Source organism: Protopterus annectens, chromosome 6.part0 (genome assembly GCF_019279795.1).
Source record: "Protopterus annectens isolate FY-2018-M chromosome 6.part0, PAN1.0, whole genome shotgun sequence".
Lineage (NCBI taxonomy): Eukaryota > Metazoa > Chordata > Ceratodontiformes > Protopteridae > Protopterus > Protopterus annectens.
In genome coordinates, this window is record NC_056737.1 from 333,360,162 (window position 1) to 333,382,662 (window position 22,501).

The 22,501-nt window shown below is 41.5% G+C and overlaps 1 protein-coding gene across 1 annotated transcript in view; it reads right to left on the reverse strand.

Moving 5' to 3' along the window:
* Positions 1–22,191, reverse strand: part of LOC122803835 (transmembrane protein 62-like) — a 32,928-nt gene extending 10,737 nt beyond the window's left edge. The window contains exon 1 of the mRNA XM_044073519.1: positions 21,403–22,191. Coding sequence (XP_043929454.1) covers positions 21,403–21,588 — 186 coding nt within the window. The 5' untranslated portion in view covers positions 21,589–22,191. The remainder of the gene's footprint in view (positions 1–21,402) is intronic.
* Positions 22,192–22,501: the final 310 nt, after the last annotated feature.

Genomic DNA, 22,501 nt, shown 5'->3' on the forward strand with positions numbered 1-22,501 from the left:
AAGCCTGTGAATATAGGGAAAGAACTTGACTTACAGCTGACGAAGAAAGTTGGTTAGTCTTATGGGTGATATATTAACATCATATAAGGAGACTATACGGAGGTCCAGTTGTAGGCTGTGAGAAAGTTCTTCAGCTTGTCACTATTACTGCTAGACCTCGGCAGTGGTCGCTTAAGGACAGTGACAGAATGTTTATGTTGGAGATGGAGTTTGATATGTTTGCAATAATGAAGTTGAGTACGAAGTGTTTGCAGTATCCGAGGTTAGTTCTTGTTTTTTTAGGAGATGAAGGAGACCTAGTTCTACTAGGAAAGTACTGATGTCAAATAAAACAGGTTCAACAATAATTAAGGATGAAATTGCCTAAAATGATTATGTTATTATTGTGGAAATTTTACTTGGGATTTCGTAACTGATTTTAGCTTGTTTAGGGAAGAAGGGTGTGGCAGATAAGCAAAGCACTACTTTACTTTTTTATATTTGTTTACCAGGGTACTGCACTGATCTCAATAGACCATTTGCAGGCACAGCCCAGGTGAACAAAACATATTTACACATGCAAGAATATGCTAAAAAAATACACATACATATACAAACACACACACACATATTTACAGATGCAAGAAAATGCTATATCACTTAGTTCAAGAAACAGTTCACAATGTCAAAAAATGGAAGTTTGCTTTGTATAGCTTTATGGATAAAATGTAGCCATAATGACAGAGATGACTTACACTACAGGGACAGCAGCATATCATTATTACTGGATATAGAGCGGTATGAAGACTTTAGAAGAGGCAAGTGAGTAGTTGCAGGAAAAGACACCATGCAGTGAAGACAGACAAAAAGTGAGACAGGCATGCAGTGGAAAGAAGTGTGAGAGAGATGCAAAGTAAAGAGGGAACTAGGGTGAATGAGAGGCAGTAAGTAAGGGAATGACAAGATGAGTAAAGATGAAACAGGAATAGTGTGACAGAGCTGCAGGGATTATGTAACAAGAAGCAAGTGAGTGCAGCTTCACTTTGGGTGAACAGGTCTTTGAGCTGCTGTCTGAAATCCAAGTACTTTTGGACATCTTGGATTGAGACAGGAATGCAGTTCCATAGTTTAGATGTTAGGATGGGGAATGCAAACTCAGTGCAATAAAGTTTAGTTTTTAATATTAGTAGGGTGGGTTGAGATTGAGAGATACCCCTCAGATTATATGTGAGGGTTTTGGTGAAAAGTTTGCAGTCTTTGTGAATAGAAAATTTTGAGGAGTAATTTCCTTTGGTAAATTATGTTGGGTATAGATTATGTTTGTACAGAGAGAACCTCCACCAGATAGCCTGACTTCACTGACATATTTATAAGAGGTTAGAAAGTGTTGGCAGTCTTGTTTGACCCAGGATTCTGTGACTTCTGGAATGTCTGGGTTATGCTGAGAGAAAAGAAGCACTTATATGGTCTAGCATGTTTTTGATGTTATGGTCATTGAGGGGGAAATGGTCCAGTATTGAGAGAGAGTACATCTGCTGCCATTAAGAAAGGTAAGTTTTGGTTCTTGGATTGTGTTCATTGTTACTCTTTAGAATGAATATAAAGATTACAGAGGATAATATGAAGGAAGTCTTGTTTCTGAGTCTTTATTACATATAACAACGATCCAGAGATTAGAAGGCAGGTGTGTGTGTGGCCTGGTTACTGTAGGGTTGTACTGGTGATTTGTTGGTGTGGAAGTCATGGAAGGAGAGATAACACTTGGTGATGTGACAATGAATTGAGTTTTTTGAAAATATTTGGTGTTCATAGGTTCATACTAGGCTATCTGCCCTAGGGCATTTATAAGCCTAGCCAGAGCGTGTATGGCTTTCGCCACCCATTTTAAATTAATTTTGCTATGCCCTTTTTCGAGGTTAGTATACTGTGCCTCTGTCTAACAGTGACACAGAAGTGATACCCGGGGTAAACCTACGATCTCCCATCCACTCATCAAGATTCCTCTTGAAGAGAGTCAGTGAGGGACTCTGCCTAACCTGGACTGGAAGGGAGCCTCTGGGTTATGAATCTGTCCCTCCAGCATGTCATATTTATTTCAGTGCTGAGGTTCAAGTTCCTCGAGCGCGTAGCTCGATGGGATTTGGATTTTCTGAGGTGCAGCATGTCCATTAATTCCGGGTTGGACATGGCTTTACACGTCAGGCACAGATCGCCTCTGAGCAGGCGGTATGCCACTGAGTAGAGCTGGAGTTTCTTTAACCGGGCAGCATACGGCATCTGTTTGAGCCCCTTGATCCTCTTGGTGAGGTACTTTTGGGGTCTTTCCAGTTGCTGCAGGTGTCTGGTAAGGTACATCCCAAAAGGGGCATTGTACTCAATTATGGGCCTGATGAGGGATGAGTAAAGGGGCACGATGACCTCCCCTGATCTAGATGTGAATCCCTTCTTGATTAGGTGGGCTATATAAAATGTTTTTCTAACCACTTTGGCCACGTGGTTGTCAAATGAGAGATTGCTATCAACTTGGGTCCCCGGGTCCCTAATTACTTCTTCTGTACTTAATGGATTACCACCTATGTGGTAATTTGTGGGCACTTTGTTTTTGCCAAAGGGGATGACTATACACTTTTTGGCGTTTAGTTTGAGGCCATGGCTCTGGCACCAGTTGTCTGTTTCTATGAGGCCCTTTTGGAGGATGCTTGTGTCCGCTGGAGAGTCTATTATGGCGCCCAGTTTGCAGTCATCTGCAAACTTGGTCAGCCACAGTCCTTCCATGTTGGCCTGTACCTCCGAGAAATATATACCGAACAAGAGAGGTCCCAGGACTGAGCCTTGTGGGACGCCACTTGTAACTGGTTTGGAGTCTGACATGGCTCCAGCTATTCTAACCATGTGGGTTCTGTCCTTGAGCCAGTTTGCAACCCATCTAGTGACATAGGGGTTTATATTTAAACTGGTGAGCTTGCCTATAATGCCCGAGAGGGGTATTGTATCGAAGGCTTTTGCGAGGTCCAGGTAGGCTGTGTGGACCACCTTCCCCTTGTCAATGGCCTTGGTGACTGTTTCAAAGAAATCGACCAAGTTTAAGAGGCAGGATCTGCCCTTAAAGCCGAACTGGGTAGGATCCAGTGTCTGTAGGTCCCCAATATCTTTATTTATAAGGTCCATGATGATCCTTTCCATAGCTTTGCAGACTAAGCTAGTGAGACTTATGGGGCGATAGTTTCCAGGATCCGTTGAGGCACCACCTTTGTGGAGAGGGACCACTGTTGCTGTACGCCACTCTTTGGGTACATATCCTGTAGTAAGGCTGAGATTGAACAGTAGTTTTAGGTTTGGGTTGAGCTCTTCTTGGAGTTCATGTAGGATGCAGCCCGGGACACCGTCTGGTCCCATTGATGCTGTGTTTCTTGCTTTGGAGAGGGCAGCTCTTACCTGAGCATCTGAGATGTCAGGGGGCAGCACTCTGCTGGGATAGATATTAGCCCTTTTGGTGGGGAGGGGGGGAGAAGTTTGCGCTGAACCTGTCAGCTAGGATGTTGGCAATGTCTGTGGGTTCGGTGTATTTTTTGTCATTTTGGACTAATTCTGAGCATATCTGGGAATTCCCACCCATGTTCCTAACATAACTAAAGAAAGCCTTGTGATTATCCTTAGTGCCCTGTGCAATTTATCTCTGGAAGCTGGCCTTAGACGATTTTATGAGTGCCCGTAGTTTTTTGCTAATACTGATCAGAGATGCCTTCCCTTTTTGGGATTTTGCTCCATCATGTAGTAGCTTCCTCCTTCTATTGTATAGTTTGTTTATGGCTGGGGTCCACCAGACAGGACGTCTGCCTTTGGAGGATTGGGTCTTGGTTTTATTTGGGATTGCATGATCCATGCATTCCTGAAGGTGTTCATAGAATGCGTTTATAAAGGATTTTGCGGTCTGGGCCGTATTTTCCACAGGCCCGGGGGCTTTGAAGGATTCCACCTCGGTTCAGAGGAGTGTGAAATTTGCTTTAGAGAAGTTTTTCACTGTGGCTTTCTGGGCATGGGGTGGGGTCGGGATGTGAATATCCAGTGAGATTAGTTTATGGTCTGATCTTACCAGTGAGGGATACACTTCTGGTCTGGAGCATAGAGTCCCCATGTTGGTGATGATCAGGTCCAGTATGTTTTCCCCTCTTGTGGGAGTGGTAACAAGTTGTTCCATAGCATTTGAGTTTATAAATTCTAGGAACCTTTGGGCTAGGGTGTTGGAGCTAGAGTAATGCTCCCAGTCTATGGTTGGGTAGTTGAAGTCACCCAATATAATGGTGTTTGGAGAGACCTTCATATTTTCCAGTGTTCTCAGGAAGGCCGAGTGGGGTTCCTGGGTTTGGGAGGGTGGTCTGTAGCAGGCTATAAACTGGAAGGCAGTTTTACCCACTGTTAGTTGCACATGGATAGTCTCTGATGCTTCGTGCTGTGCCACCAACCTGGAGGTGTGGGTATCTTTGACGAATATTGATACTCCCCCTCCTTTTATGGTTCGGTCCAAGTTTTGGGGCCGAAAAGCATGGTATGAGGTATAACCTGGTAGTGCTGGGGTGCTCTCGAGAGCCTTGAACCAGGTTTCTGTTACTGAACAGATATTGATGTTCTCCATGCTAAGGAGAGTTTCAAGTGCGTGCATCTTGAGGTTTAGACTTCTGGCGTTGAGTAGCATTACTCTTAGTTTCTTATCCCTTGAGATACCTATGGAGGTGGGTTTGTCTTTTGAGCCTTGCCTAAAAAAGGCACTATGGAGGTAGCAAGAGCCTTTGCCAATATCCGAAAGCCCAGGGGTGACAGGTGCAAGCCGTCCCTAGCGAAGCATCGTGGCTTGTCGAGCATGTCATCCCAGACTGACAGGCATTGGATCCCCTTTGAATGACACCAATACTTAAGCCAATTGTTGAAATTGATAATCTTGTCTTCATACTGTGGCATCATTCTTGGTGAGGGTAAGATGCTACTCAAGGTCAGGGTCATACCGGCCTGGGCTACATGCTCAGAGAGTTCCTCTATGTCTCTTTTCATGTAGTCCAGGGAGGTATGTCTCAGGTCATTCACACCAGCATGGACAATGACTGAGTCATATTTGTACCTGCCTTGTAGTGATCTGAAATCTTGTGTTATGTGGCGGATCCTAGCGCCCGACAGGCAGCTCACCGTGACCTTCTCCATGTTCAGCCTGGTGAGTGGGACGTCAGTGTGCCTGATGATAAAGTCACCTATTACAAGTGTATCAGGTGTGTTGTTTAGCCTTAAGGGCTGTGACTGTTCGGCACACTGGCTTTGTGAGCTATGTGTTGCACGTGTTTTGTTTTGGGGTAGCGGTTGCTTGGGTGTCTGCTTTGGAGGTCTCTGCTGCTTAGGCAGATTTTTATTTAGAGCCTCCAAGTATGTTTTTGTGTGTTTATGTGTTTGGTTTGCTGTCGTGGTAGGTCTATGTGAGACTGGAATTTTAGTGAGTGTGGTTTCCTTCTCCTCCTGACTGGATCATCTTAGTGTTAGTTGCAGGGGGCAAGGGAAGTGAAGAAGAAATGAGAAGGATGAGAGAGAACATGGTACGTTGCAACAGGCAAACATTTTACTATTTTAGGAAATTAGATATGAGTTTCATTAATACTTCAGGTAATACTAAAGTAGAGACTTTGAGGGTTGTGAGATATAGAGGATTACATGGTTTTATGGTGCTGTATTTTTAAGAGGAGTGTCTTGAGGGTGTAATTGTGGGCAGAGTTCAGAGCAGATTTACTGGATGAACGGGAGGGGAGCCTGGGGAATTGGAGGGTGGGAAGGGACCAAAGCAGACAACAGTCCCACATTAGTGGGAGTTAATCAGTCCAGGCATTACTTACACTATAGGTTACAACAAATGTTCACAAATTAAATTAACCTTTTTGCTAAAATAAGGGGGCAGATTTCACTGTACACTGAATGCTCTTAAAACATTCACAATTAATGAAAAAGATGGCAGTTATTCAAGACCATGGTAAAATATATGCTTCCACTGAAAAGGGAATCAAACCCAGTTGGACTACTCCATTTACAAAATGCAATAAATAAAAAAGAAATAAAAGTGGTTTAAAACAGTTCTGAAAGCATTTGGTTAACAAAAGTGAATACTGTAATATAAATGACATTTAAATCGAGTAATTTAAACAAAACTTCAAACTTCTTCAATGAGTATAGAACCTATGGCTGACATAAGAATTACCCACTGTGCAAAGTACCATTAGAGGTTGTCATGTAGTAAAAATGAAGCATCCACATCATAACATCTGTGGTAATTAAAAAATGTTTAAACTCCAGTTAATTTTTATGGATGAGGGTAAGGTGGTTCACACAGCCTATCTTAACCTCGCCAAGGTTTTCGACACCATCCCCCATTCTGGAATTATAGCTAAACTAGGTATAAATCCCTAAGTCACAAGATGGGTTGCCAACTGGCTCACTTACAGAACCCACACTGTAAAAGTTGCAGACTCCAAATCTGACCTCAACGCAGTGACAAGTGGAGTGCCACAGGGTTCCGTCCTGGGACCTCTCCTGTTTGGTATCTACTTCTCTGAAGTTCAGGCTAACACAGAAGGCCTCTGGCTGATGGAGTTCACAGATGACTGCAAACTAGGAGCCATAATCAAGTCCCCAAATGATGTGGACATCTTACATAAGGGCCTCACTGAGACAGATGCCTGGTGTCAGAGCCATGGCCTCAAGCTCAATGCCAAAAAGTGCAGTGTCATCCCCTTCGGTAAAAACTCTGTACCCATGAACTACCACATAGGCAGCAATCTACTTAACACTGAATGCGTGATAACAGACCTTGGGACCCAGGTGGACAGTAGTCTCTCCTTTGATAGTCACATCGCCACAGTAGTCAGGAAGTCCTTCTACGTGGCACACCTCATCATCCAGGAAAAAAGAGGTCATTGCTCCCCTCTACTCGTCACTCATTAGACCCATTATAGAGTAAAACGCCCCTTTTGGAATGTACCTCAAAAGACATCTGCAGCAGATGGAAAGGCCACAGAAGTACCTCACAAAGAGGATTACTGGCCTCAAACAAATGCCCTACACTGACCGCCTCAAAAAACTCCAGCTTTACTCCGTAGCATATCGCCTACTCCGAGGTGATCTCTGCCTAACATATAAAGCTATGTCAAACCCAGAGCTGTTGGACATGCTACACCTAAAGAAATCCCAATCCCTCCAAGCTACACGCTCTAGGGACCTAAACCTTGTCACCACAATAAACAGGACACGCCGGAGGGATAGATTCCTGTCCCAGAGACTTCCTATACTCTGGAACAAGCTACCCATCTATGTCAAGCAAAGTTCTTCATTAGCACTCTTCAAGAAAAATCTTGATGAGTGGATGGGAAATAGGAAATACACCTCGGGGATCACTTCTGTCTCTCTGCTGGACAGTGGTACAGGAAAATAACTTTCTTGGGTGGCGTAAACTATGGTACCTTGCTGGCTAGAGTTACGTAGGCCCTTGGGCCGATAGCCTAGTACCTACCTATGAACCTATGAAATAACAGCTTTAGACAATGCAGCACAAAGGCAATAAAACCTTACAGTGCAAAGCCCTAACACAGAGAGACATAAATCAGTTATGTAAACCCAAAAGACTAGGAGTATACAACCCCACAGCTTTATAAAGCATTATTTTCAGTAAATGATTGTTCTTCAAACTTCCCACTGCTAAGTGTTTTAAGTTCATTTTGGATGACGTGACGTTCAGTTTTGAAATGACTCAAACTTATACTTCTCAATCGGCAGATGATGAAAATAGGAACAAAGGCCCTTGAAAATTAAGTATATCTAATTAGTAGAAATTTTGAATACCAAATAACATCGCAACATTTCCTGCTTCCAGAAGGAATGTGGAATACTACTCGGAAACATATTTAAAAAACAAACAGCTAGTGACAAAAATGATGGAAAAATCTAAGCACATTATAAAACGGGCAGTGTAAAAAAATGTAGACATTAATGAACTGTACTATAAAATTATACAAGATTTTTTTTTTCATTTTTACTTCAGAAAAAGGGAGAGGTTAGATGTGAGTCGTCTTTCTTTAAATAGTTTTTGCCACTAGTGTTGTTGTTTGTCTTTCGGCTTTTCCAGGTTACGGGTCGCCACAGCGGAACTCCGGTCCGCTATTGATTGGCAGTAAATTTTCATGAACGCCGAGGTGCCAGCTCGACGTCCAACCTTCAACGAAGGCACACCCATTTACGCATGTCTTTCGAACACCCACCCAATCGCGGGGAGGACATGCAGACTCCACACAGAAGGCACTCCCCGCACTCCAGCCGAGAATCGAACGGGAGAACCTCTTACTGGTTTTTGGTGTACTACACAGCTTCAAAAATCACATATGATAAGGGGACCCAGAAAATTGTGTGAAGAGGTAAATCATGCCTGAAAATAGGGATGTACCTCCAAAAATAGGGACATCCTATGCAGGCGCAAATCAGCCCTGAAAATTTAAATAATAATGACTGTTGAGAGGTCTGCAATTGGAAACTTGTGCACAGTATTTTGTTCATTTATTTATTTCATTTAGTTGTTACCTGGTAAACACAATGGGCACTAATGACTATTCTCAGGGGTGACGTGGAAACACTGGCTGATTAGTTAACTTGCCCAGAGTCACAAAGTATGCAAATGGAGGCTGAGGGACTCGTACCATGGAGTACGGGAAGCAGCTTGTTAACAGCCAAGTCTTAATTCTCTGCATTAAATGCTAAACTATAACAAGAACTTCAGTTACTGACTTTCCACTTAACTTAGCTTTTTCTCTGGAAGTGTCCACAAAACAGTTCACCAAGGGCACAATCTAAAACTGCCATCATAACAAGAAGCAAAGTGAAGCCCAAAAATAAGTTAGTATCAAGGAGGGTAGACAAGCTGCCCCAGGAATGTATATAAACTAGTAATCTTGAGTGCTGCCATTTACAAGCCATTAGAAATGCAGACCCAAGAATATACTAGAGAACACAATCTTAAAACCACCAATAACAATTTAAAAGATTGCAGGAAGGTCGCCAAAAATGAACACCGGAAAAAAATATACTTAGAACCACTCCAATCATTAACGCCACAATAAACATATGTTTTCGTCTTAATGCAGACTTCATCAGACACTGAAGTAATACACAGAGACAGACCTTAAATAATACATTCAAATGTCCTAACCAATAAGATTGTACATCCAATAATCCTATTAAATACTTTTAAAACATTGAATATATATATATATATATATATATATATATATATATATATATATATATATACTTTCATAAAACCCTATATATAAATCTAATATGTATAAAAAATATAAAATCGATAATATATATATATATATATATATATATATATATATATATATATATATATATATATATACATATAAATATATATGAAGTGTATGTAAATGTGCACAAAACTTTGTTCACAACTAAAAAATAACATTTATTTTTAACCTAATACGCACGTTTGTAAACCACAATTTCAAATCAAATCTAAGGCAATGCTACCATCTAGTGGCCAAAAAGTAAATTGCACATACCCAATAAAAGTGCCAAATAAAGGTAAATTATTTATTTATTTATTTATTTATTTTAATTTTGTTTACCGGGATGGTCCGACTGGACAAGGTCCGTTTACAGCAGAGGCCCAGGGAGAAAAGATCCAGTTACATTAGAACAACACATTACAGAAATAAACATATAATACAATGCGTAGGAAGTAGTATCTATTAAACTTGTAGTTTCTAGAAAGAAGTCAAAAAGAAATTAAAACAGTAGACAATTGCAATCAAAAATATTTACATATGTACATTTAGTTTTCAAAGAGCAAATATTACAAATACCTACTGAAAGAAAAAATACCTTCATATATATGTGTCACTACAAATTATATGTTTTATTTAACTTTATTTATTTTCTTTTACAATTTAGCTGCTCTCGGTTTCAGAAGTGGGGCAATGGATATACTCTCATTTAAACCTGGGGGTCTAGATGCATCCAGTGTTGTTTGCCAATATAATTCACAATATTCCAGCCTAGTCTCCCAGGCACCCCCACTGGCATCCATTCCCACCCCCTCTAAAACAAAAAATAAAAATTTAGCTTGTCCACACTTTAATATATGTTAATAAAGAGCATTATTTTTTCATTTTTCTTACAAATATCATAGACATGTTCATATATATGTCTCTTTAACCAATGCCCTGTCTTGCCCACATAGAAAGCACTACAAATTTCACATGTAACAAGGTAAACTAGGCCACTAGTATTACAATTACTAAAACATCCACTCTTAATAGTTCTATTCCTACTCATCACCTCTACCCTATCTGTATTGGATATATAAGCACATTGGGAGCAAGCCCCACATTTAAAGGTTCCAAACCTTTTACCCCCACCTCTAACATTCTTACCCTTCCTATCTTCAAACATTCCTTCAAAATTTTCCCCCTTCTAAAAATAAATTTGATAGGTTTATTTCTTAACCCTTCCAAATCCGTAAAGGATGTAAACCTATTCCATTCCTTTTTTACCACTTCCTCTGCAACTCGAGTCAACATAAAAATCCATAACAAATGCCCTACAACATTGTCCTGTATCACTTTTACCTAAATCAGAGGTCACCACATGTTCACCACCACCCAGTAAGGGCTTATATCTTAACTGATGAAAATTTGTCACGTAGCTTAGGGATTCATCCAATAACTCCACTGGGTAGCCTCTCTCTATAAACAACCCTTTAAGGTAATTACATTCTTGCTCAAAATCTTCGTTAAGATAAGTCAATCGATTGGCTCTAATTAGTTGACCCTTAAAATATTCCTCTTCTGAATGTAGGGGTGGGCACTATTAAAATGTAAATATGAATTGGAGAAGGTTTCTTTCCGAAAAACTTCAGATTTAATACCCATAATAGTTTTTATAATACTAACATCCAAGAAGTCAACCCTCTCATAGGTAACAGAGCTAGTGAATTCCAAAAAGGGGGACGTAGTGTCCAGATATCCTAAAAATTCATGCAACAACGTAACTGATTCCTTCCAAAAAATACAAATGTCGTCAAGGAATCTCCTGTAATCTGTCCAATTCTGATATTTAGAATTAAAAACAAAGTTCTTCTTCCACCATGCCAGGATGATATTTGCATAAGTGGGGACACAATTAGCCCCCACAGCTACACCTTTTACCTGATGGAAATATTCATCACCATAATAAATAAAATTATTTTTTGATATTAGATCCATCAGGTGTAAAATAACATGTATGTCATCAGAGGTTACATTCCCCTTATCCACCAAAGCTGCTTCTAGCCATTCCAATCCCACATCTTGCGGAATGACTGTAAACAAATCTTTGATATCCACAGTTACAAAGATAATATTTTCAAAGGGTTGATTCAAGTCAATACCTCTGAGGAATTCCCACGAGTCTTTAAGAATCGAAGACTCAGTGCCCCAGTGTTTTGTTAAGTTTTTATCCACCAATTTAGCTAGGGGCACAGTCTTAAATTCTTCAGCAGAAACAATGGGTCTAAGGGGGGGGGGGAGGATATGATCTTTATGTACCTTAGGTATTCACTTTTATTGGGTATGTGCAATTTACTTTTTGGCCACTAGATGGAAGCACTGCATTAGATTTGATTTGAAATTGTGGTTTACAAACATGGGCGTATTAGGTTGAAAAAAATAATTACATTTATTTTTTAGTCATGAAAGATGTTCTGTGCACATGTACAGACACTTCATATATATTCATATGTATGTATGTATGTATGTGTATATATATATATATATTGAGTTTATAATTTTTTACATATTAGATTTATATATAGAGTTTTATTAAAGTATTTATATATATTCAATGTTTTATAAGTATTTAATAGGATTATTGAATGTACAATCTTATTAGTTAGGACATTTGAATGTATTATTTATGGTCTGTCTCTGTGTATTACTTCAATGTCTGATGAAGTCTGGATTAAGACAAAAATGTGTGTGTATTGTGACATGAATGATTGGAGTGGTTCTTAACTTAAAAGTATATTTTTTCCGGTGTTCATTTTTCGCGACCTTCCTGCAATCTTTTAATTTGTTATTTGCCATTAGAAATGTAGACAACAAAAGCCAGTTACTGAACAGTTGCGATGCCTCATACTATCTTAGGCGTTCATAGGTTCATCGGTAGGTACTAGGCTATCGGCCCAAGGGCCTACTTAAGCCTAGCCAACAAGGTTCCCTGGCTTACGCCACCCAATAAAGTTATTTTCCTGTGCCACTGTCGAGCAGAGACACCGAAGTGATCCCCGGGGTGTATTTCCTATTTCCCATCCACTCATCAAGATTTTTCTTGAAGAGTGCTAATGAAGAACTTTGCTTGACATAGATAGGTAGCCTGTTCCAGAGTATGGGAAGTCTCTGGGATAGGAATCTATCCCTCCAGCATGTCCTGTTTATTGTGGTGACAATGTTTAGGTCCCTAGAGCGTGTAGCTCGGAGGGATTGGGATTTCTTAAGGTGTAGCATGTCCAACAGCTCTGGGTTTGACACAGCTTTATATGTTAGGCAGAGATCACCTCGGAGTATGAGATATGCTACGGAGTAAAGCTGGAGTTTTTTGAGGCAGTCAGTGTAGGGCATTTGTTTGAGTCCAGTAATCCTCTTTGTAGGGTACTTCTGTGGCCTTTCCAGCTGCTGCAGATGTCTTGTGAGGTACATTCCTAAAGGGGCATTGTACTCTATAATGGGTCTAATGAGTGTCGAGTAGAGGGGAACGATGACCTCTTTTTTTTCCTGGATGAGAACCCTTTTATGATGAGGTGTGCCACGTAGAAGGACTTCTTGACTACTGTGGCGATGTGACTATCAAAGGAGAGACTACTGTCCACCTGGGTCCCAAGGTCTCTTATCACGCATTCGGTGTTAAGTAGATTGCTGCCTATGTGGCAGTTCATGGGTACAGAGTTTTTACCAAAGGGGATGACACTGCACTTTTTGACATTGAGCTTGAGGCCATGGCTCTGACACCAGGCATCTGTCTCAGAGAGGCCCTTCTTTAGGATGTTCACATCATTTGGGGACTTGACTATGGCTCCTAGTTTGCAGTCATCTGCGAACTTCGTTAGCCAGAGGCCTTCTGTGTTAGCCTGTACTTCAGAGAAGTAGATACCAAACAGGAGCTGTCCCAGGACGGAACCCTGTGGTAGTCCACTTGTCACTGGTTTGAGATCAGATTTGGAGTCTGCAACTTTTACAGTGTGGGTTCTGTCAGTGAGCCAGTTGGCAACCCATCTTGTGACGTAGGGATTTATGCCTAGTTTATTACGTTTAGCTATAATTCCAGAATGGGGGATGGTGTCGAAAGCCTTGGCGAGGTCAAGGTAGGCTGTGTGAACCACCTTACCCTCATCTACGGCTTTGGTGACTGTCTCAAAGAAGTCGATCAGGTTCAAGAGGCATGATCTACCTTTCACAAACCCGAACTGGGTGGGATCCAGAGTTTGGAGGTTACCAATGTCTTTGTTTACGAGTTCCATGATGATACGTTCCATGGCCTTGCAGACCAGGCTCGTCAGGCTAATAGGTCTATAGTTCCTGGGATCAGTGGTGGCTCCCCCTTTGTGGAGTGGGATAACTGTTGCTGTGCGCTATTCAGTGGGCACAAAGCCTGATGCGAGGCTATTATTGAACATGGTGCTTAAGTGGGGAGCCAGTTCATTCTGAAGTTCGTGTAAAACGCAGCCTGGGATGTTGTCCGGTCCCATGGATGCTGTGTTTTTGGCTTTAGAGAGTGCAGCTTTCACCTGCGTAGTTGTGATTACAGGGACTCTGCATTCTTCCTGTATAGATATGGGCCCTTTAGGGGGTGGGGGTGGGGGTGGTAAAGTTAGCACTGAACCTATCTGCCAGGATGTTGGCAATATCAGTCGGTTCTGTAATTTTCGTGGTTTGTGCTGTAACTCAGAGCAGATCTGGGTGTTGCCATTGAGATTCTTGACATAGCTATAGAATGCTTTGTGGTTGTCCTTGGAATTAGTGGCGATTTTATTTTCGTAGCTAGCTTTGGAGGATCTTATAAGGGATCTCAGCTTCTTACTGAGGCTGACCAGGGAGCTCCTCCACTCATGGGATTTTACTCTCTTTTGCAACAGTTTCTTCCTTGTGTTGTACAGTTTGTTTATGGCAGGGGACCACCAGATTGGCTTCCTTTTTTTTGGAAGATAGCGTCTTGGTTCATGTAAGTGCTTATAGAGTGCATTTTTGTAGGATTCAGCAGTTGTAACTATATTGTCCATCTGCATGGGTGTCATGAAGTTCACTACTTCTGTCTTAAGAAGCAAGAAGTTGGCTTTGTAGAAATTTTTTACTGTGGTTTCCTTAATGGGGGGTGGGGGTGGGATGTGAATATCAAGGGTGATTACCTTATGGTCGGATCGGACCAACGAGGAGTTGACTTCAGGTGTGGAATACCGGTCACTCATGTTGGTAATGACTAGGGTCTAGGATATTGTTGTCCCTGGTGGGGGTGTGGATAAGTTGATCTAAGGCATTGGAGTTTATGAATTCCAGAAAGCGTTGCGCTAAGGGGTTGGTACATGAGTAGTTTTCCCAGTTAATGGTGGGGTAGTTGAAGTCGCCCATTATTAGAGTGTTTGGTTGAACCCTAATATTTTCCAGTACATCAAGAAAAGAGGGCATGGTGGGGGAGCTGTAGCAAGCTACAATTTGGATTGCAGCTTTGCCAAGAGTTAGTTGCACTTGGATAACTTCGGATGCATTATGCTGAGCAACTAGCCTGGAGGTGTGGATATCCTTAATGAATATGGACACACTCCCACCTTTGGTGTTTCGGTCCAGGTTACATGGCCGAAAAGTGTGGTACGAGTTATAGCCTGGTAGTGCAGGGGTGCTCTCTGGAGCCTTGAACCAGGTCTCAGTCACTGCACAGATATTGATGTTCTCCATTTTAAGGAGTGCCTCGAGTGAGTGCATTTTGAAATTTAGACTTGTAGCATTACCCTCAGTTTTTGCTAGTAACATAACTGCAAATCTTGGCGTAACATAACTGCAAATCTTGATGTTCCAAGTAGTTTTGAAAAAAAGGAATCAAAGAAATGTATTTATTTAAATTTATTCAATTTGGTAACTGGGGTAGAGCAGTGATCCAAATGGAATCAGCCCAAACAAAGCAGTTTAACAAGAAGTATTATGAATGCAAACAAAATGCTGTGAGAAAACAGCAATGCATCAATAAAAGTAATAAAAATAAAGTACACAGAACAGGTGACAATAGGAAGGGACGGTTAGAGCAAGGGGGGAAGAAGAAAAAGAGAATGAAATAGTGAAGGGATAGATCACAAAGTGTAAAAGACAGCAAAAGTTAGGTAAGGGCACACAGAAATTAACATACAATATATATACTGTGGAAGAGATGTCACACATTAGTGCAGAAAAATAATGTGAGGAGGATAAAGGTGCCAAACAGGTGGTGGTGGTGGTGGGGGGGGTGTAGTATTCAGTGATGTGTCCAGGAAGAAAGCATTTGCACACTGACTCGGACTCGAGATGATCTTTAAGCTGAGCATGAAATGATGGGTATGAGGTGAGTTCTTTAAGATTAGTAGGGAGAGAAAGATTTCCAGAGTTTGGAGCCTAGAATGGAGAAAGCATGGTTAGTGCAATGATCTCTGGTTCTGGGACATTGAAGAAGTGGACTAGAGTAGTAAAGACTTCTTAGACTGTAAGTGGGGAGTCATGTGAAGATGTTGAAGGCAAGGGAAAGACAAGAGTATTCTTTCAGGAGCTTGTAGAGTTGGGATCCAAGAAGCACACTGGCGCATTGTTGGACAAGTAGGCAGCTGTCTTTACTAAGTGCGATACAATGATCCTTACTGCTAATGAAAAATATAATAAAACAGCTGACAGAGTTGCTTATAGTTTGGATGGTGGATGAGTTTTTCTTAGTTGCTGCTGCAAATTGTGGAAGTCCATATTCAAGCTGTGCTAGTAGAATGCCTTTGCCTGAGGCATTCCTGGTTAGTCTGGAGAGAAATGGAGAAATTTTATAGGATCAAAACTGGAGGAAATTTTTTTTCCATTTTTTTCTAGGTGAAGGTGAAAGTTCAGTGTGGGATCAAGCTACATACCTAGGTACTGTAAGATGACTTGATTAATGGGTTTGCCAAGAAGGTTACGGATAAGAAGTGATTGAGAGGGGGGATGGGGGTTTGCAGTTTAAAAGAGGTACCAAATAGCACTGTTTTAGCTTTGACATGTTGAGGTTTAGGAAGTCAGCTTGTAGTTCTTGTATGGCTGAAGAAGTCATGTTTGACTGAAATAAGACCACGTCATCATCAAAAAGCAAGAGAGAGAGAGAAAAAGAAAGACAGGTGAGGAAGGTCAAGTGATAAGTTTATTAAAGAAAATGGAAAAATGAAGGGGAGCCAGAACAGAGTCCTCTAGGACTCCTTTAAAGAGAAGGGTGGAAGCAGAGCAGATGTCATGAAACTGAACAGAGAAGTACTGATTGGAAATAAAATGTTTAAACCAGGGAGCAGTATCTGGGCTAATTCCAATTTCAGTTAGATGATCTAACAGAATGCTGTGGTCAACCATACTGAAAGCTCTCATGAGATCAATAAGGCCTTTGTCTGTAGCCATGAGGCTGTCATCAGTAAGTGTCTAGACTGCTATAGAAGTGCCCCTACCAGCCGAAACGACATACTGTTTTGAGGGTATTTGGAGATGTAATGGGCGAGTTGATTGTAAACTAATTTTAAGGATTTTATCAAGTATGGGAAGAATGGAGATGGACTGGAAGTGGAGGAAGGGGGTGAATGACAATTTAAGAAATAATGTTAGGGTTATTAGTAATAATAAGATCAAAAAGTGAGTGATGATAAGAGTTAGGGTTTGGCCTCCTGGATTTAGGGACTATTTGTGTGAATTTGAAGTCATTAAGGATTTTCAAGATATTGCTTTGATTACAGCCAAGAAGGTTGAGAGTGAAGTCACCCATTTTTTTTTGAGATTTTTTTTATTGAGGTGGTAATTTTAAGCAGGAGGATTTTGAATTTGGCTAAGGAGACAGAAAAAGGGAGGTAAGCAATGGCAAGAAGAATAGGAAAGTTGTTAGGGAACGGCACACAGAGAAGCAGACAGGAAGGGAAACTGAGGTAGTGGTGCTTTGAACTAAGAGTTGGACATTTAAATTAGATTTAAAAAGCAACAGTGTTCCACAGCCAGGTATAGAACCAACTTTCCCATAAAGATAACAGTTGTAACAGAAGGATTAGAAATACACACTACTATGCGAGTCAGTCAGTTTGCAAATGCATCAAAGACTCAGCACCAATAGGAAGCTCAAAGACCATGGCACAAATATTAGTCCAAATTACTTAAAAACAAATGGCTCATTAATAACTCAAAATAAAGAATGGCAGGCGAAGGCCACCTGAGTCACAACTTGAGAGACATTTCTTTGATTTCCTCTAATCAAATGTCTCAATTATTCAATGTACTGTTCAAAATGAGAAAGAAAGTTCAATCTCAGATGGATGGGAATAGTCCTATGTACAGAATTTAAAATATTGCACTTTCTGTGTGATTGTCACTATATATAAATAACAGGAGGTGTAGGGGATGCAGTTCCCCATGTGTGTGTTGGGCGGGTGCAGGATGGCTTGCCCGCCCTGAAAAATGATTTTTAAATGTTGCTTGCTAGCTATCAATGAGCACACAATTGTTGAGGAGTTGGTCCCCTCAAAGGCCTGTGTCTCAGTTATTCAGACGCTTATGGAGAGAAACTTGAATTAAATGGAAATCTGAAGACTGAAATTGGGCAACATAAACTGGGTGACTTTCCCCTCAACTGGACAGCCATCAAGAAGATGGACCCAAGCGCTAGCCCCCTTCTCCTTTTTATTACCTACCAGTACTCTGTCCTATGAAAACTGCGGTGGTGGTGCTGCGGTAGCGTTGTCGCCTCACAGTTAGATGTTGCCCGTTCGATCCTCAGTTAGGGCGTCTTCTGTGTGGCGACATTCGTGAATGGGTGTTCCTTCATTGAAGGTTATGCGTTAGGCCCGGCAAAGCCAGCACATAAAACTCTACTGCCAATCATTAGTGGACCGGAGTTTCGCTGTGGCGACCCCTAAACGGGAAAAGCCGAAAGTCAGAAACAAACAAACTCTGTCCTATGAAAAGCAGTATCAGAGCAATCAGAGTGCTGCCCCCCTGACATCTCAGATGCTCAGGTAGGAGTTGCCCTCTCCAAAGCAAAAAACACAGCATTAATGGGACCAGACGGTGTCCCGGGCTGCGTCCTACATGAACTCCAAGAAGAGCTAAACCCAAACATAAAACTACTGTTCAATCTCAGCCTTACTACAGGATATGTACCCAGAGAGTGGCGTACAGCAACAGTGGTCCCTCTCCACAAAGGGGGTGCCTCAACGGATCCTGGAAACTATCGCCCCATAAGCCTGACTAGCTTGGTCTGCAAACCTATGGAAAGGATCATCATAGACCTCATAAATAAAGATATTGGGGACCTACAGACACTGGATCCTACCCAGTTCAGCTTTGTTAAGGGCAGATCCTGCCTCTTAAACCTGGTTGATTTCTTTGAAACAGTCACCAAGGCCATTGACGAGGGGAAGGTGGTCCACACAGCCTACCTGGACCTCGCAAAAGCCTTCGATACAATACCCCACTCGGGTATTATAGATAAGCTCACCAGCTTAAATATAAACCCCTATATCACTAGATGGGCTGCAAACTGGCTCAAGGACAGAACCCACATGGTTAGAATTGCTGGAGCCATGTCAGACTCCAAACCAGTTACAAGTGGCGTCCCACAAGGCTCAGTCCTGGCCCTCTCTTGTTCGGTATATATTTCTCAGAGGTACAGGCCAACACGGAAGGACTGTGGCTGACCAAGTTGGCAGATGACTGCAAACTGGGCGCCATAATCGACTCTCCAGCCGACACAAGCATCCTCCAAAAGGGCCTCATAGAAACAGACAACCGGTGCCAGAGCCATGGCCTCAAGCTAAATGCCAAAAAGTGTATAGTCATCCCCTTTGGCAAAAACAAAGTGCCCACAAATTACCACATAGGTGGTAATCCATTAAGTACAGAAGAAGTAATTAGGGACCCAAGTTGATAGCAATCTCTCATTTGACAACCACGTGGCCAAAGTGGTTAGAAAAACATTTTATATAGCCCACCTAATCATGAAGGGATTCACATCTAGATCAGGGGAGGTCATCGTGCCTCTTTACTCATCCCTCATCAGGCCCATAATTGAGTACAATGCCCCTTTTGGGATGTACCTTACTAGACACCTGCAGCAACTGGAAAGACCCCAAAAGTACCTCACCAAGAGGATCAAAGGGCTCAAACAGATGCCATATGCTGCCCGGTTAACGAAACTCCAGCTCTATTCAGTGGCATACCACCTGCTCAGAGGCGATCTGTGCCTGACGTATAAAGCCATGTCCAACCCGGAATTAATGGGCATGCTGCACCTCAGAAAATCCAAATCCCATCGAGCTACGTGCTCGAGAGACTTGAACCTTAGCACTGAAATAAATAGGGCATGCTGGAGGGACAGATTCATAACCCAGAGGCTCCCTTCACTCTGGAATAAAATCCCAGTCCAGGTTAGGCAGAGTCCCTCATTGACTCTCTTCAAGAGAAATCTTGATGAGTGGATGGGAGATCGTAGGTTTACCCCGGGTATCACTTCTGTGTCACTGTTAGACAGAGGCACAGTATACTAACCTCGAAAAAGGACATAGCAAAATTAATTTAAAATGGGTGGCGAAAGCCAAACACACTCTGGATAGGCTTATAAATGCCCCAGGGCAGAGAGCCTAGTATGAACCTATGAGATATTAGTCAAACTATTAAGGTTTCCATCACTGCTTTTAAAACACATAATTAAAAGCCCATGCCACTCTGAATATACCTTACATTTTCTGCTAGCAGCATAGTACTACAAAAATTAATACATTTAGTTAATTAGGTAATTCTGTTTCTCTAATTGTTAACACATAAGTACATCCATACCTTGTTAACATTCTTTCATCATTTATCTCTAACCTAACTAATGATTCTCATCCACATAATGGTTGTGTAGTATAATCTACTACAACATTTAATGGTCATGCAATTTATAACATTGAGAAAGGAAAATGCCTGTTTAATTTGTTTGAGATCTGACCTACAGATTTATTATAAAATCAAAATAATACAACGTATCATTTCTGGTCCAGCGTACAATCAGAATAATTGCAACATATTGTTTCACATCCAGTACACAGTCAGAAAAATACAAGGCATCATTTTACATCCATCGTACAATCAGAAAAATACAAGGCATCATTTAATACCACTCCAACAGAACAAAAATACATGTGTGTGTATTGGGGAGTGGTTCCAGCAAATAGCTTAAATAACATTCCCTGGTTGTGTGCTTTACCACAGGTTATCATCACACTTCACCTTGTGCCAGACGTCACTTTGTGCCTCATTGTGCATCTTATTTCACAACAATATCGTACTATACACCAAAATATATCATGTGACTAACGATAAAGCTGCAAGCTGACTTGTTAGATGGAGGTGTATTAATAAGATTCATTATTTCTTGATTTCAACACTGCACCATGGGCAAATGGTACAATTCAGACAACACCTTCTATGAGGGACTCTGTCATAGGACATATCACGCTCATGTTACAAAAAGTTAGCGGTAACCGCGCACCTGATGAAAGACTACTAGTCACTGGCAGCTACTACTCATACCTCTCAACTGTCCCTGATTTTCAGGGACGTCCCAGATTTTGACTCAAATTTTAACTCTGTCCCTCTTAATCCCTCCTAAAACTACTGACTGTTGGAGGAAAGGTGGTGAATTACACTTAATGAATAATGACAATTAAGAGTTATAAACTTCTTTTACTTCAGAAAATGTGTATTAATTCATATGCTCTGATTCTGTCAATGTTTCAAGTTAATAGCACTAATATTTTACAAGTGTCCCTGATTTTTTCTTGACTTATCCCTGATTCTGTTGAAATTTGTCCCCAATTGGTTGCGAGGTCTGCTACTACTTCCAAAGATAATTTATCACAAACTGATAACACGCAGAAATATTCTGTCTGTAACACAGAGGACTACTAGGAATAACACAGTGGCTGAAAGACACTCAAATGAGATGAAAAAGTTTCTAAGTGACATATGTACTCTTCCTTGTATACCTGAAAAGATGCCACCCGCAACTATTTACTGAAAGACCGAATACAGCTGCGCAATTTTACTTATCCTGCTCATAAAGGCATCAGGCGCCAGTATCCCTTACCTGTACAAACCAGAAAATGTTGTCGGGCAGTGGGCCAGGGCTCGGGCTGAGTGAGCTGCTACCGGCATTGGTACTGTCACCACCGCGCTGTACCCGTAACAAAGTCGTATCATAATGACCCAACAGAAGAGCCACAAGCCCGGCAAGCAGCAGCGCTGCCATCATACCGCCAAATACCTTCAGCATAGCCAGAGAAACGCATACACACTTACTGGTTAAACACCCATCACTGGTACGCAATACATGCAGGTGACAGGTTACACCTCATTCATTCCAAGCACATACTTCCGCAACCAGCTCCTGCTGTCAAAAACCAGCTCCGTTCCCAAAGTATCATGGGATTGCGTGGACGCGTCGTCAGGGAAATGCACCTATTTCGGGTTAAGCAGAAGTCACTGTCATACATACCCAACAACCCCTTAGGGGCAAAAAAATCCACATAAAGGCTAACACATGGGGGTGGTGGGACAAAAGCCCCCAAAAATGGGCAATTGTAAATATTGGTCACGAGAGTTATGCTCTCAACTTCTTACTGCAATAAATCTGGACAAAGTCAAAAGCAATGGAAGGGCAAAGTCCCCAAACAGGGACAGCTTTTAAGTACTGCTCTTACAAGCTTAAAAAGGTGCTACAATAACAGGTTTTACATTAGCATGCCTTTGCTGAAGGATATAAAGTCTGAAACTCTGATATCTGTCTTAGTGACTTCAGTCCTCAAAAGTTGCTAAAAAAACGAAAATTTCATGAGGAAAAGTCTAAAAGTAGCAGTCAAATATAGTCAGCTGAACGGTATACCATACAGGAAGTTGATTGGGTGTACATTCCAGTATCATAGTTCCGCCAGCAACTCCTGCTGTCAAAACCGAGTTCCGTTTCCCAAAGACTTATGGGAGTCGAAGGGGAGTAGGGTGTGTCACTATGGTTACTATGGGAAACGTTATAGTATTCGAGAGGTAGTCGCAATAGCTGATCGTTGCGCAGTTGAAAAAAATAAGAAGTGTTCCTCATTCCGTTACATTTGAGAGGTATAGTATTTGGTTGGAAACCCTGTTCAATAATGCATTGTCCGTATGCATATTTCTTCATAATATTTCCACGC